The 13,339-nt window shown below is 48.2% G+C and overlaps 2 protein-coding genes across 9 annotated transcripts in view; one reads left to right on the forward strand and one right to left on the reverse strand.

Annotated features, from left to right (window-relative positions):
• The window catches only part of FIP1L1 (factor interacting with PAPOLA and CPSF1), a 45,188-nt gene extending 43,898 nt beyond the window's left edge, over positions 1–1,290 (reverse strand). For 3 of the 7 annotated variants that reach the window (XM_035547798.2, XM_035547783.2, XM_035547767.2), the window contains exons 1-2: positions 986–1,288; positions 317–356 (exon numbers count right to left, since the gene is read on the reverse strand). In XM_035547798.2, coding sequence (XP_035403691.1) covers positions 317–356; positions 986–1,067 — 122 coding nt within the window. In that variant the 5' untranslated portion in view covers positions 1,068–1,288. Of the gene's footprint in view, positions 1–316; positions 357–985 lie in introns of all 7 variants that reach the window. The other 4 variants (XM_035547774.2, XM_035547749.2, XM_035547759.2 and 1 more) reach the window with 3 other exon arrangements.
• A 3,315-nt stretch (positions 1,291–4,605) lies between these two features.
• Positions 4,606–13,339, forward strand: part of SCFD2 (sec1 family domain containing 2) — a 197,263-nt gene continuing 188,529 nt past the window's right edge. For both annotated transcript variants that reach the window (XR_007708235.1, XM_035551480.2), the window contains exons 1-2: positions 4,606–5,350; positions 10,799–10,967. Coding sequence is in view for 1 of the 2 variants with exons in the window: in XM_035551480.2 (XP_035407373.1) it covers positions 4,621–5,350; positions 10,799–10,967 (899 nt within the window). In the remaining variant the exon portion in view is untranslated. The remainder of the gene's footprint in view (positions 5,351–10,798; positions 10,968–13,339) is intronic.

Raw genomic sequence — 13,339 nt, forward strand, 5'->3', positions numbered from 1 at the left:
AAAAACTGATGGCATTTCATAAGGAATTGCTGATATCCACGTAGTATCCATGAAGTATCCACGTAGGACAACATCCACGCAGTTGAAAATTAAAAACACATTCATATTCAAGTATCACAATTTCCCAGGTAAAGTCATTTTACAGAAAAGCCGAGTCATTTCAGCAGAAAAAACGTACTACCTTAGGGCTATTTTTAAAGACATCAGTGTGAGTGTTCAGGTACCATGGACTTTTAAAGCAGCTGGGAAGAAGACTACTGCAAATACAACTTATGCGCAGCCACACCACTGGACTTCCAGTTGTGAAAATACTCACCTAGTTTTTTCTTCTTCTGGTCTCTCTGCTTCATTTTCATCTACGAGATGAAAGAAACACATAAGACGTGAATAAAAGCCCAGAGTTACCACTGCAGCAGGTACCTTGCCAGGCAGACCACTATGAACTTTTCAGTTACTACCCAGGACCACAGGAGACCCCCTCACAAGGTGTTACGGCACCACTCGGGCAGGTAGGCAGGCAGACCCCCCCAGCCGTGCTCCACACTGACAGTTCCAACGCAGAGCTTAACTCCCAGCCTTGCCCACTGTCTGAACGCACGGGGAGCCCCTGAAGTTGCAAACAAAGTTTACCCAGCCCACTTTCAGCCTGCCTCGCCACGGGAGCCGAGACCCCCGGCGGGGGAGCCCTGGCGGCGCTCCACAGGTGCGTGGAGGCCCCAGCACTCCTCAGCCTTCGGGGCCGAGCACCCCCGGGCCGGCAGGGCGGAAGGGCCGGCTGGGAGGAGGGGACTGAGCGGCCACGGGGACCCTTTTAAAGGGCGCTGAGGGGGAGCAGGGCCGCGCTGAGCCGTGGGCCGGCCTGGCGAGGCGGAGCACGCCGCGGCCTACCCTCCGTGGTGGCGGGGGGGCAGAGGGCCAGGCCGGCAGTGCGGGCCGGGGACGGGGGAACCAGGGAACCGGGGACGGGGGTGCCGAGGGTCCGTACCGCCGTAGAGCCACTCCTCCTCCTCGTCCCCGGCGCCCCCGCCGAGGTCCGCCGCCAGCCGCTCCACCTCGCCGGTAGACATGGCCGCCGCCCGCGGGACGCGAGCGCCCGGGCCCGGTAGCGGCGGTGCGGCGGCGGCCTCCTCCTCGCCGCCCCCGGTGGGCAGCACGGCCGCGGGGGGCTGAGGCGGCGGCCGGGGAGTGCGAACGAGGGCCGGCGCGGCGCGGCCCTTCTTGCCGTCCCTGCCTTCCCTTCCCTTCCCCGCCGCCGCCGCCGCCTGCTCGGCGCTTCCCCTCCCCCGCCGAGTGAGTGACACGCACAGGAAGCGGGCCCGGCCCGGCCCCGCGGCGCCCTGGGCACGGGCATGCGGGGGGCGGCCCGGCGGCGCCAGGCCGGGTGGACGCCGCTGGGGACGGCGCTGGGCACGGCCCGCAGCGCTTACGGCTCGGGGAGGCCTTCCCGGGCCGGTCCCCGCCGCCGGCACTCACCTCGGTGCTGCCCGCCCGAGAGCTGCCCCGGCGGCCCCTCGCCTCCCGCTGCTCGCGGTGGTCGCCAGCCCCAAGCGCCCGCCTGGCTCCTCGCTGGGGATCACGGGCAGCCTGCCGTGGTCCTCAGGGACATCCTCGCCCGGCTTCAGAAGAAGGACGTGGCCGAGCATCCTTACTTTGCAGTGTCTCGCTTCTACTAGCTGCTGCCGGGGGAGAGCGTAACCACAGGATAAACACACAGTGCTGCCTCTGCTCTGTGCTGCCCTAGCACTCGGCTCAGGGGCTCTCAGCCAGAGCTAGTGTTTTAGGCTTAGCAGCTAGCTCCTTATAGATCTTATTTCCTCTGCGAAGCGTCTGCCTTTATGAACGTTAAACTCTTACGGAGCTAAAAATAGCGAGCTGTGACAAAACGTCCCAGCGTGTAGCTATGCGTTTCATGAAGAAATTGCCCTATTTTAAAGCAGTGGGAAGTAGCAAGCCATTTGTATTGATGTTCTCACTTTCCATCTGTGAATGCTGCTTAACAACTTCAAGATTAATTATGAAATGCAAGTACCAACAACTGTGAAAACCAGTTTTGACCAGTTTTGTGTACAAATGGAGTATTCAGCACCTTAGGATGGTTGTGAAAACTAAAAAAAAATACCCCTTTTTCACAGCAGGACAGCCTGTGAAGAACTGACTAGATAGCTTGACTATATTATAAGCATACCAAAACAGGGTGGGAGAGCTTCTTCTTTGAATTGCCTGTATAGAGAACTTTGTTTTAGAGTTTCATATGTGGCATGACATTTCACTAAAGTTCATGTGAATAAAATACCTTCTCAAATAAGATTTTTTTTTCCCCTGAAGTTAATTTAAAATGTCTGGATATCATGTACAGGTCATGGATAATAGGGTATAATTATCATCCAATAGGGTTTTTATGTAATTTTATTTTTTTTTAATATATATACCGGTGGAATCAACAAAGATGTTTTTGGCCCCAAAAAACATTTGTAGACACTTATTTATCATAAAGCAAATTTGTGTTACAGTACTTCTTACTAGGCATCAGTATTTTTCTGTTTTCATTCCTGTTTTACTTGGTCATTTCATACACTTGATGTTAGCCTTACATTAAAGGAAGCAGTAGAACTCTGTATTTTCTTTCCTTTGATTATGCAGATTCAAGAAAGATGAAATAAAACAGTTTTGTGGGAAACAACACAAAGAGAAATCAGGAGAGGTGCAGAGCATAAAATCTTGAAAAAAAGAAACAACAAACGTGTCAACACATCCTCAAAACAGTTTTGCTCATAGCAAGTCTTTAAGTAATCACATGGAGCTAGTGGTCACATTAAAAATCCACCTGAAAAATTATCCTGAGCAGCTTGAACAGTGGAAAGCTTGCACAACAAGGCAGTGTCCCAACAGCTGTGGCCAGCCCTCCACCATTCCCAGGAACCTCTTTATCTGGCTTTGACTATGGCTGGACAGAGAGGATGCTCTGCCCCTCCTTCCTGCGTTGCTTCTGAGGACAAAGTGCTAGGCTGGGTGGCCTTCTGCCCTAAAAGATAACAACTCCCACTAGTCTCAGCCTCTGGAAAGAACCTTGCAGTTTCTCCTCACTGCTGCACAGAAGGAGAGCAGCAGCTGGGACCGAAAAACAAGGTTTTCCCCAAGGCCGAAAGTGCTAAAGGCTGAGGATAGAAGAAGGCCTCTTGTGAGCTGCGCAAGAGTCCTGACTCACAAGTTACGCTCCAGAGACCCACAACAAGACTCCAAGTTTACAGGAAGCCTTTAATACTTTTTTTTTTCCCTAACACAGTGTAGTTGTAAATTTGTATGTGATAAAATAAGCTGTTAAAAGTACTTACATACTTTTTTTTTTGGTAATGTAACCACTGTGCTTTATGCTGATTAACCTCATTTTGTCTTCTGGCTAGTAATCCTTTTCTAAACACATGCAGAACCAGTTGCAATCTGTATGGTATTTTTAAAGTAAAAAGCTATTTGTTTTCTTAAAAGAGCACCTGCTTTTTTGACCATATAGCTGAAAGAAATTAGGAATAATTTGATAACTCTGAAGAGTAGGACAAGATGAACCATATGTAGCTTTTGTCTGTGGTACTCAAGCATAAAGTAAAAGCTCAGATACGTAAGCTCTGAGATCAAGGGTCTGAGAGGAAGATAGTTTAGCGTGAGCATGAACGCGTTAAGTCTGTTTGGAAGAGGGAAGAACATCAGGGCAGGAGAGTGTGTAGAGCAGGTGGAAAGAATTTAATTTCATGACTGGAAATCTAGCGAACCCATGTTAGCTGTGCTCCCCAATGCCACAAAACCAGCTGAACCAGCAAGAGACTCAAGTACTTGACCTAAGAAGTACTTTGAGTACTGTGTTCAGTTTTGGGCCCCTCAGTCCAAGAAGGACATCAAGGCCCTGAAATGTGTCCAGAGAGGGGCTACAAAGCTGGTGAAGGGCCTGAAGCACAAGTCCTGTGAGGAGCAGCTGAGGGAGCTGGGGGGTTGTTTAGTCTAGAGAAGAGGAGGCTCAGAGGAGCCCTTATTGCTCTCCACAACTTCCTGAAAGGAAGGTGTGGGGAGCTGGGGGTCGGCCTCTTCTGACAGATGACTAGTGATAGGACTAGAGGGAATGGCCTCAAGTTGTGCCAGGGAGGTTTAGGATGGAAATGAGGAGACATTTCTTCTCAGGAGTAGTCAGGCATTGAAACGGGTTGCCCAGGGAGGTGGTGGTCACCGTCTCTGGGGGTGTTCAAGGAAAGGTTGGGCATGGTGCTTAGGGACGTGGTTTGGTGGGTGATAGTGGTGGTAGGGGTGTGGTTGGACCAGGTGATCTTGGAGGTCTTTTATAAACTTAGTGATTCTGTGATTCTGTTCTATGAAGAGCAGCTCAGGCAGCAGACAAACTTATTAATTATCATTATTTATTAATCCCTTCTCCTTCGTCAGCTGCTGTACGTGTAAGCACCCCACCCACTGCAGCAGTGCCGGCCCTGCGGGGCGGTGTGGCGCGGTCCCGCCCCGCTTCGGGCAGCCAGCCCACGGCCGCCACGTCAACCCGCGGCGCCGGCCGGGCACGTGCGCGGCGTTGTGGCTGTCAGCGCCGCCGCCGCCGGTCCTTCCCCCCCCTCAAGTCCCGCCGCCATGTCGGCGCTGCCGCGGGTGTGCCGGCAGGCCTGGGAGCCCGTGCTCGCCCGGGCGCGCGGGGCCGTCGTCTTCCTGGACGCGGCGGCCGCCGAGGCGCTGCACTGGGGCGGCGGCGGCGCGGGCGAGCTGCTGGCGGCGGGGGCGCTGGCCGTTAAGCCGCTGCCCGCCGACGAGGGGGCAGCGGGGGGGGCTCCCCGCGCCGTCTTCGTGCTGAGCGGGCCGCTGCGGGGCAGCGCTGCCGCCGCCGTCCGCGCCGTGCTGGGTGCGGGCGCCGTGCGGTGCTGCGCCGTGCTGTGCGCCGGGGAGGCGGAGGGCGGCGGGCCCGGCGAGCTGGAGGAGGCGCTGCGGCGGTGGATGGGCCCCGGCGGCCGCGCCGAGGCGGTGCTGCGGGGGCCGCCGCTGCTGGCGCCCCTCACGGCGGAGCTCGGCCTCCTGCCCGGCTTGGCAGCCCTCGTCCCGCCGCCCGGCGGCCCCCGGCACGGCGGCCCCGGGGAGCTGGGGCTGGGGGCGCTGCCCTCGGAGCTGAGGGCGGCGGTGAGGGTGCTGGTGGGGGAGCTGGACGCCCTGTTCGGCGCCATGGGGCTGCGGGAGGAGAGCTTCGCCGTGGGGAGCCTCAGCAGGGTGCTCGCCGCCGAGCTGGCGAGCTACGCCCCGGCCAGGAACAGGAGGAGGATGGCCACCAACAGGGCCTCCGTCGTCTTCGTGGACAGGACGTTGGACCTCGCTGGTAAGGAGGCCAAGCGCTGGCGAGGGCTGCCATGCTGGCATACCCGGATCACCACACCAAAAGGCTACTGTGTGGTTGCACAAGTGCTCGTGGCCTGCGTGCACGTGCACCATCATGGGTGGTTGCACGCCCACTGTTGCCCCACAGCAGGTTGTGGAAACCAAAAGTGAAGCAGAAGGCTCTGCAGGTCTACTTCTGGCCCTTTTGCTTTGCTGCAAATAAGAGACCGTAGCTAGGCCTGTGTCATTCCAAGGTGCGAAGGAAATGCTCCGGTGGGTTCAGCTTGTGCCCTGTGGATTGCTGCAAGGCGTGTGCCAACGTATCATACTTGTCACCCACAGCATTATACCTGTCTAAGCAGATACACACGTACACTTACCTATACCTATATGCCTCAAAGAGTTCATATATATACAAATATATATTACTGGATGCTGTGCATTATACTTTTTGAGTGATGCAATGGCATGTAGCAGGCATCTTTAACTTGGAAAACATTTCAGTGAAAACAGTACAGAACATTTCATAAAACGCTTCAGGAAGTGAAAGCATAAAAATGAAAGGTGGTAAATTTAATACTACTAATTAATGCACAATTCATGCAAAAATTGAGAAGTGCAGAGAGTGGTGTAAGTCTACTGAGAGACTGTTGGAAGGAGGCTACTTAGTACTGTAATCAACCTCTAAGGTTAGTGAATGAGGTAGTGTTTTAAGCTGGTAAGATGTGATATCAAAAGGGCAGAAAGGGGAAGTGTGATTAAATGACTTGCCAGCAAGATGCAGGGCCAGTGGCCTGGCAGAAGTTTGTATCAGGCTCTCACTTGTGGAATAGCCCTGTTTCAGAGGAAACAGGAAGCTCAGAATAATTTATACAGGAGCAGCTGCATTCGCTTGCTCCATTGTACTGCGTATGGGCCTGCTGATGTTGCAGTGTGTGCGGACTGGTTCTGTTTGCATAATCTGTAGTAACTAATTGAGGTCAAAGTTTTGCCACTTGACCTGTAGCAAGTGCATGGCACTATGTTGCACCTGCAGCACATCTATTTCTGAATTGTCTTCACTGCTTGAATTATAATTGTCTAAAACTTTGCCACTGGTGCTGTCCCTGGTCTGTGTGCATGCGTAGTGCTGCTTCAGTTTGCCTGCCTGTTTTAAAGTTCATGACTTCAGCTTTAAGAAGCAGAATAAATCCTCCAACTAGAGTGGGGCTCTAATAAATTGTACTGGTTAAGTAAGGTCAGAGCTAACTGTGGTACCTTAATTCCCCTTCATTTTTCTTCTCTGGTGTTTGCATCGCTAGATGTTTACCTTGTGACATTATATTCTAACCCCATCTTCCTTTCATATGTTTCTCAGTCACCACCTTGCCAGCATTCACACCTTTTATGCAGCGTTTTTTCTAGCTTGCCAGAGTGTGTAGTTAATGCAGTTTTGATTAAGACCTCTCACGTGAGTGTCATTGCAGCTTGTCTGGAAGAGGTATTTCAGTACCTTCAGCAGCAGCACTTCAGTCTTCCCCAGGTACCTTTATGTGTATCGGTCAGAATCACGGGAGCTTTTCCCCACAACCATACAAAGCTGCGTGCTCGGGTTTAACTTGCTGGATCACCCCCCTTGCTACCAGCCAAGCAGCAGCTTTCCATCACACCTCGAGCTGGCTGTAACGCGTTCAGCCTTTTAAGGGGTATAAAGAGCAGAGCCCAGCCCCCATCAGCAAAGTGTAGGTACAGTTCCTGGGAGCAGCCACGTCGATGAGAGCCGTGATGTGCCTCCAGTGCCGTACTGCATAATAGCAGGGTGAAGAGTAATATAAGAGTGAAGGCTAACGCAGGCCCGTCTCTTTCTGATTAAAGCCTGGTTCTGATTAATAGCTCGTTGATTACTTTTGCTTCAGACTGTTGGCTTGTACTTGTCAGTGGTATCTTTTCTTTCCTTCTATCTGTCATGTTACTGATCTGGATTGTTTTACTCACGCGCTTCTGATTACGGCATCTTCCAAGTTGATGCGTTGGTGTATTGATGCTACTGTTGTCTTAAATGAAACAAAAAAACATGTTTTATTTTTCCTTGCTGCGTAGGGTGAGGCCTTGAAAGCATAAATACTGAGGTCTGTGAAGTACAGTAGTCCCCCTTTTATGAACGAGGTTGGGGTTTTGACACAGAAGGCAGCAGATGTTAAAACGGTTATGGTTAGTTGAGGTTGTAGGCTTCAGCTGTGAGGACTGATGGCAGCTGAAAATATTCAAGTGCTGTAAAAGTGGCACTGTGGGTCAGCGTGCAGACTCTGCTGTGATGTGGTTTGTAAAGATTCTGTTATTGTGAAGCAGGCCCATGACTTTTTATAACAGGTTTTTAATGCTTCAGATGTTAAATGTGTTGTGGTAGCTCCACGGAGATACGCAAACTACTGGAGTGAGTTTTGCATATTGAAAGACAACTGCAGGTGCCTGGTCAGTGCAGGGGACTTGAGAAATATGTGAGCCTTACGCAGATGCTTAGGTGTTTCTTGGCTCCCAATTTACTACTCTTTGCACATGTTCCAGTAGCTGTGAGAGATGGGGAACCTGTTGTATATTCATGGCAGCACTCCGATGCTGCTGCGCTTGCCTGCGGGCTCCTACCATGGGGCTATGAGTGGTATTCTGTCGTGTGTCCCTCCAGGATTCAGTAGCGGGATAAGTAAATGAGTACTTTGATGTTCCTCTGTCTGTACAAAGGAGAATGTAGTTCTCTGTTTTGCTGAGGCAGAAGGATGCTCTAGTTTGCCTTGAATGCCTGCACAGTGGTTCCCAGGAACATGCAGGCTCTTTTCCAGCACTGTTGAACTAAGCTTAAGCAAATGCTGGATTAAAAAAAAACGACAAAACATTGCAAAGCTTTGTAACTGTGACTTCCAGTGTCCAGCTTCTTTCAAGGGAATAGATGTAAACGTTTCTGCTTTCTGATATTTTAAACCCTGTTCTCACTGAGATGATGCACTGCCCAAGAAAGTTGCATCATAGGAACTTCCCACTGAAGTTCTTCAGTGTAAAGTCTTCCTAGTGGTCATCTTGCTTGGGAAAGCATCAGATGAGTGTGCAGCATTGAAACAGCACAAAAACTGAGATGGTTTTGTCCTTGTGTTTTTCCAAAATCACCAGTCCTAAACTAATCTTCAGTGAGGTAGTTAAAGCAGCAGGTTTTAGGAGGGCTTGATAGTAGGGACAAGAAATGCTTTGCATACTGTTTTGGTTCACACTGATGCATATTTAAACTTTGATCGAAGGAAAAGCCCCTGGCTTCTAATGAGCCACAGAAATTAGCTGCGTTAGTTATTGGCTAGCGAGCAGCACCTCTGTAGGAGAACTCCTCGTGTTTGGTGACTGACTTCCAAGGCTTCCTGCAGCCCAAGATCTCACGTTGGTCCTGTGACATAAAAGAGGGGCAATTGCACCTTGAATATGCTTCTTTTTTTTCTCTACCAGACAGTAGAGCCAGCAGGAGAGCCGAAGAATTTGAGTATAAATGGTGTGTTATAGGGCTGCTGGTGGGCTTAGGAAAATATTTTGTGTGTGCTGTGGAGGGTTTTGAGTTCACGGTACAGTTGGTTGACTTTGGCAATTGTGCCAGCTGCAACTCGCATCAAAGGTGACTTGTTTCAGTTTGTCACTCTGGTGAGAAGACAAAGTAAAATTAGAAAAGCTTGCTCTGTCAGATTTCCTGTATCCTCAGGGCTTGAGTGTTAGCCAGGCATGTGGACTTCTGGTGCATTGGTCAGATAACCTCTCCTTGCCACTTTAACGCCTGATATGTGTGTGGGTTGGCAGCATTAAAGCTGCCTCGAACCCTGGTGGTCATAAGAAGCTGCTGAGCACCCTCCTGACTGTCCTCGCAGTGATGGGGAGGGAGGACGGGAACCACTTCCAGTGAACGTGGGTTTACTTGGATTTGAGGTGTCGCTAGCTTCGTTCGGTGTCTTGTCTAGCGAAATGTCACTCGTGTGAGGTAAGTGTGGAGAGGGAGGCATTGCTTCCAGTCCTTCGGGGGGTGAAGGTTTAAAGGATTGCCGTCTGCTTTCCATGCCTGTACGTTTGCGGGCGCTGATAAGTGCAGCATGGCTGAGAAGGGGCTGACCTCGTAAGAGGAAGCTGGGGGTTTTGGAGAGCAGATGGCTCAGCGAGCTGCGAAGACAACCCGGCTCATCTCATCTGCAGTTCAGTGGTCTGAGACTGCCTGGGGATGGTAGAAAGGAAAGTTGCTGTCGTTCTGATTGACTACAACAGTCTCTGGCGAAACAAACTGGTAATTCATCCGGCTGAGCAGCCAGGTGTCCCCATTCCACTAGCACCACATGCTGGACACATGTGCCTTACTTGCCTTCCGCAGCTGGAGGCACTGCCAGCATGCAGCTTGAGTTTACTTCTCTTCCCTTTTCATCCTTGCTTTTCCTTGCTTTTGGAAATGATCAGAAGTGAGAATGGTTAGGGTGCCTCATCGGCAGACTCCTGTAGAGTGGGACCATAGCCTAAAAATCTTTTTACTGCCCCTCAAAGGTGGGTTCAGAAGTCTCTGTTACTTCTCTGGGTAAAGCCAGAACAATACTGAGCTCAACACTGGTGTCCAGCGCGGTCTGATGGTAGCAGGTGGGCCATAGCTAAACTTGCAGAATACTAATACCTTGGACTTCTTCCTGACTTAAAGGCGATGAAGTTTCTATTTCCCTTCTCCAGCTCTTTCATCCATAGCATGCATCGTGTTTTTCTTGGGCTTGGCTCACAGGCTTAACATTTTTCAAGTTGCTTGTAGTGCCTGTGTTTAGAGTCGGTGAGTAGAAGGAACAGCATGTGTATTCAGGTGAATCGAAGAAACATGCCAACCTCCTTTCTTTTAGTCATTTCATGTTGGTTTCACCTCCGCTGCCCTCAGTCTATATAGGACAGAGGGCCTTGATGGTAGCATGTTGTTGGTGATTTGTTGATGTTAATGTTATGCCTGCCTATCTGTGTAGCTATGTATGCAGCTTGCGTGCAGCCCTTTTAAGCACAGCCGTATTAGTTTAGGTAGAAAAGCGTAGTTTGCGTGTGTGCATGTATATTTAATTCTTTTGTTTGCCAGCTTTTTTAGTAACCATTGCAAATCTCACTTTAAAAATTTCTTATGCAGAGTAAAGCATTTTGCATATATAAGTGCAAAAGCAGTAAAGATCTAATAGCTATAAAGCTAAATATAATTTATGCCTTCTAAATCAATCTTTTGGAAATGTTATCAATACTTTAAACTTCAGCCATTCCAGAAATCAATTTTATTAGGAAAATAACTTTGAAAAGCTAAACATGGCCTTGATATTATGACTACCGCTGTCCTTCTCCCCAAAACATGTGGTTATTATTTTGCTCTCAGTTCCTTGTGTTTTTGTTTTTCCCTTCTATTTATGTATCTGACCTTTTTGGGGGCTTTTTCCCTTCCCAGGAGCAGTTGGTCATCACGGCGACAGTCTTGCAGAGAAGATACTTTCTGTGCTTCCCAAGCTTCCTGGCCACAAGGCGGATGTGATGGTTAATATGGTGGAACTTACCGCGCTGCAGACTCCAGACGAAGCTTGCAGTATAATAGCACCTGGCTGCTTAGCACAACCAAAGTAAACATTCTTCTTTTTCTTTCCTTTTTTTTTTTCTTAAGATGTTGAATATGTTTTGTTTTTTTTTTTTAATGGGGAAAATAAAGGGAACAGAACAAGTCTTTTCTTTTAAACAAAACAAACAACAAGTTTACAGCAGAAACCCATCTGGTCCTAATTCTGCTGGAATATAATCAGCATGTATGTGTGCATTAAGTGAGTGGGCCATGTAAGACTTTCAAATGTGGGAGCTTCTCAGGACTTTTTTAGATTTCAGTTGTTTAAATTGCTGTGATTACTGTAATAACCCCAGAAATTCTTCCTTGTGACGTTTCTTTTTCTGCCTAAGTAACAGGTCATACAAGCAGGTAGATCTTTAGTGTGGTTGCCTTCTCCCATAAGCATCTTTGTAATTATAAAGTGAGCTGCTTGCTGAACTCGTTAGAATACCTGTTAACTTAAGGTTTCATCCCTGTTTTCAAACAAAGTACCCATGGAGAAAGAATTAGGCACAAACTGAGGTATACAGATAGCTATATGAGGGCCTGTTTTTTACTTAAACAAGGACAACCTAAAAGCAGTGACTTTGAAGAATTGGTCTTTGCTATATGTAGTTTGTAGCTAAGACTTTGCTTGTAATGTGCATCAGGTTTTGATGTTTCACTCTCTAACTTTAGTTGTCCAAATTGAAACTGTCCTGCAGTTTCTGTTACTATGCATAAACTAGGAAATACAGCAGGTGCTGGTTTTGTTGCATAAGAACAATCTTGCTCAGCAGTGCTCTAGAAATTCATGCAGTGCAAAGGAGAGATTAAAAATTATTTTGCTATAATATTCTCTCCATATAGTAGAACAGTAGTTCCTTTGGTTTTGTTTTTCAAAATGGGTAATCTAAAGTAGTGCCAGTTCTTCTGTTTCAACTTCTTTTGGTTCTTCACACCTGTATTCTACTAGGTCCCACACTCCCCCGTGACCACCCCAAAAGAAACCAAAACCAACACATTTAGAGAGGACTTTTCACTTTCTGACATATGGTATTTATTTTCTTGCCGCCTCTGGATCCTTTGTCATCTTCCATCTCCCTGGACTGTAACTGGGTCCGGTTTCTAAGTTTCACATTGCGTAACTGTCTTCCTCGGGAGCTGAAGAGGAAACATTTCCTCATATAGGTGGACTCAATTGTAAGTTTCTGCTGAGGTGACTAACTTTAATAAAATTTGTTCTGGTTTTCTTTTTGTTGGCTGCTTTCCAGCTGATCTCTGAAGTTGAAGTGAGATGTCCTTAAGATCTGTCTACACAGCAGAAATAAAGAGGTTGTTGTCTGTGGTAGACATGCTGTGATAGCTGTTGTTTGTGCTAACTGATTAGCTACCAGAAATAAAGATGATTTCTGGCAGTGTGGACTAGGGAAAAAAAAAGAGATTTATTGCCCTAAGGCTGTTGACCTGCACCACCATTCCGTTATTCCTAACATTATCTACGTTGAACTAGTGCTAGTACGCCTTCCCATGCTTAAATTATGACTTCAGTCTTCTCTGTAGTCACGTTGTTGTATCAGCCTGCAGAGTTTTATTTTGTTCTAAGGTGGCTAATAATATGTGCTAAGGTTTATTTATCTATTTGCTAGCTAGCAAATGATGCCTCTGTTGAAAGTACAGTTAGACTTAACATCTACTGCAAAGTCTGCTATGGACACAGGTGGTTAAAGAACAAAGGAATTGATTACAAGTTGCCCACCTGCAACTCTACAAGTGAGGCAAAGTTGAATGGTAGCAACTGATACTTGGTTCCAAGGCAGTAGTGTCATTGCCACAGCAGTCTCTAACAGCTTCTCCCAGGTAAATCATCGTATAAAATCTGTTATGCTGGAAATATTTAAGAATATGTTAGACAAATATTGATTTAAATAGGATTGATCTTGTCTTGAAGCAGGGCAAAGGGACTGGGTGACCTTTCAAAATCTCTCCTGTGATTGATTATTGTTTGCAACTGAAGTGTTGCGTGCCTGAGAATAGTCTCCAAAACAGAATGTGGCTTTGTACTGTTCAAAGCTGTCTCTTTCACTTTTTTCTGACTATGTAGTGAGTAGGAGTATTTTCCAATTTAAAACAGGCATTTAGAAATCAGCTTAAGCCAGTTGCTGTAGAGTACTAGAAACAGCATCTGAATGGGTAGCTGAAGGTTGGATCTTCCATTGTCTTTACCAAGAACTGCATCCTAGTGTTGGATTATAAACTTCAGCATTAATCATCTTTGCTAGCGTGGAATAGGTGAAGTTCTTCTGAAGTACTGAAATGGATTTAAAATTCCCACCACTAGGTTCCTATGTCGATTCCATAAGAAATTCCATAGGATGCTCTCAGTTCTCCTTCAACATAGTTATTGGTGTTGGT

This window comes from Cygnus atratus, chromosome 4 (assembly GCF_013377495.2).
Source record: "Cygnus atratus isolate AKBS03 ecotype Queensland, Australia chromosome 4, CAtr_DNAZoo_HiC_assembly, whole genome shotgun sequence".
Lineage (NCBI taxonomy): Eukaryota > Metazoa > Chordata > Aves > Anseriformes > Anatidae > Cygnus > Cygnus atratus.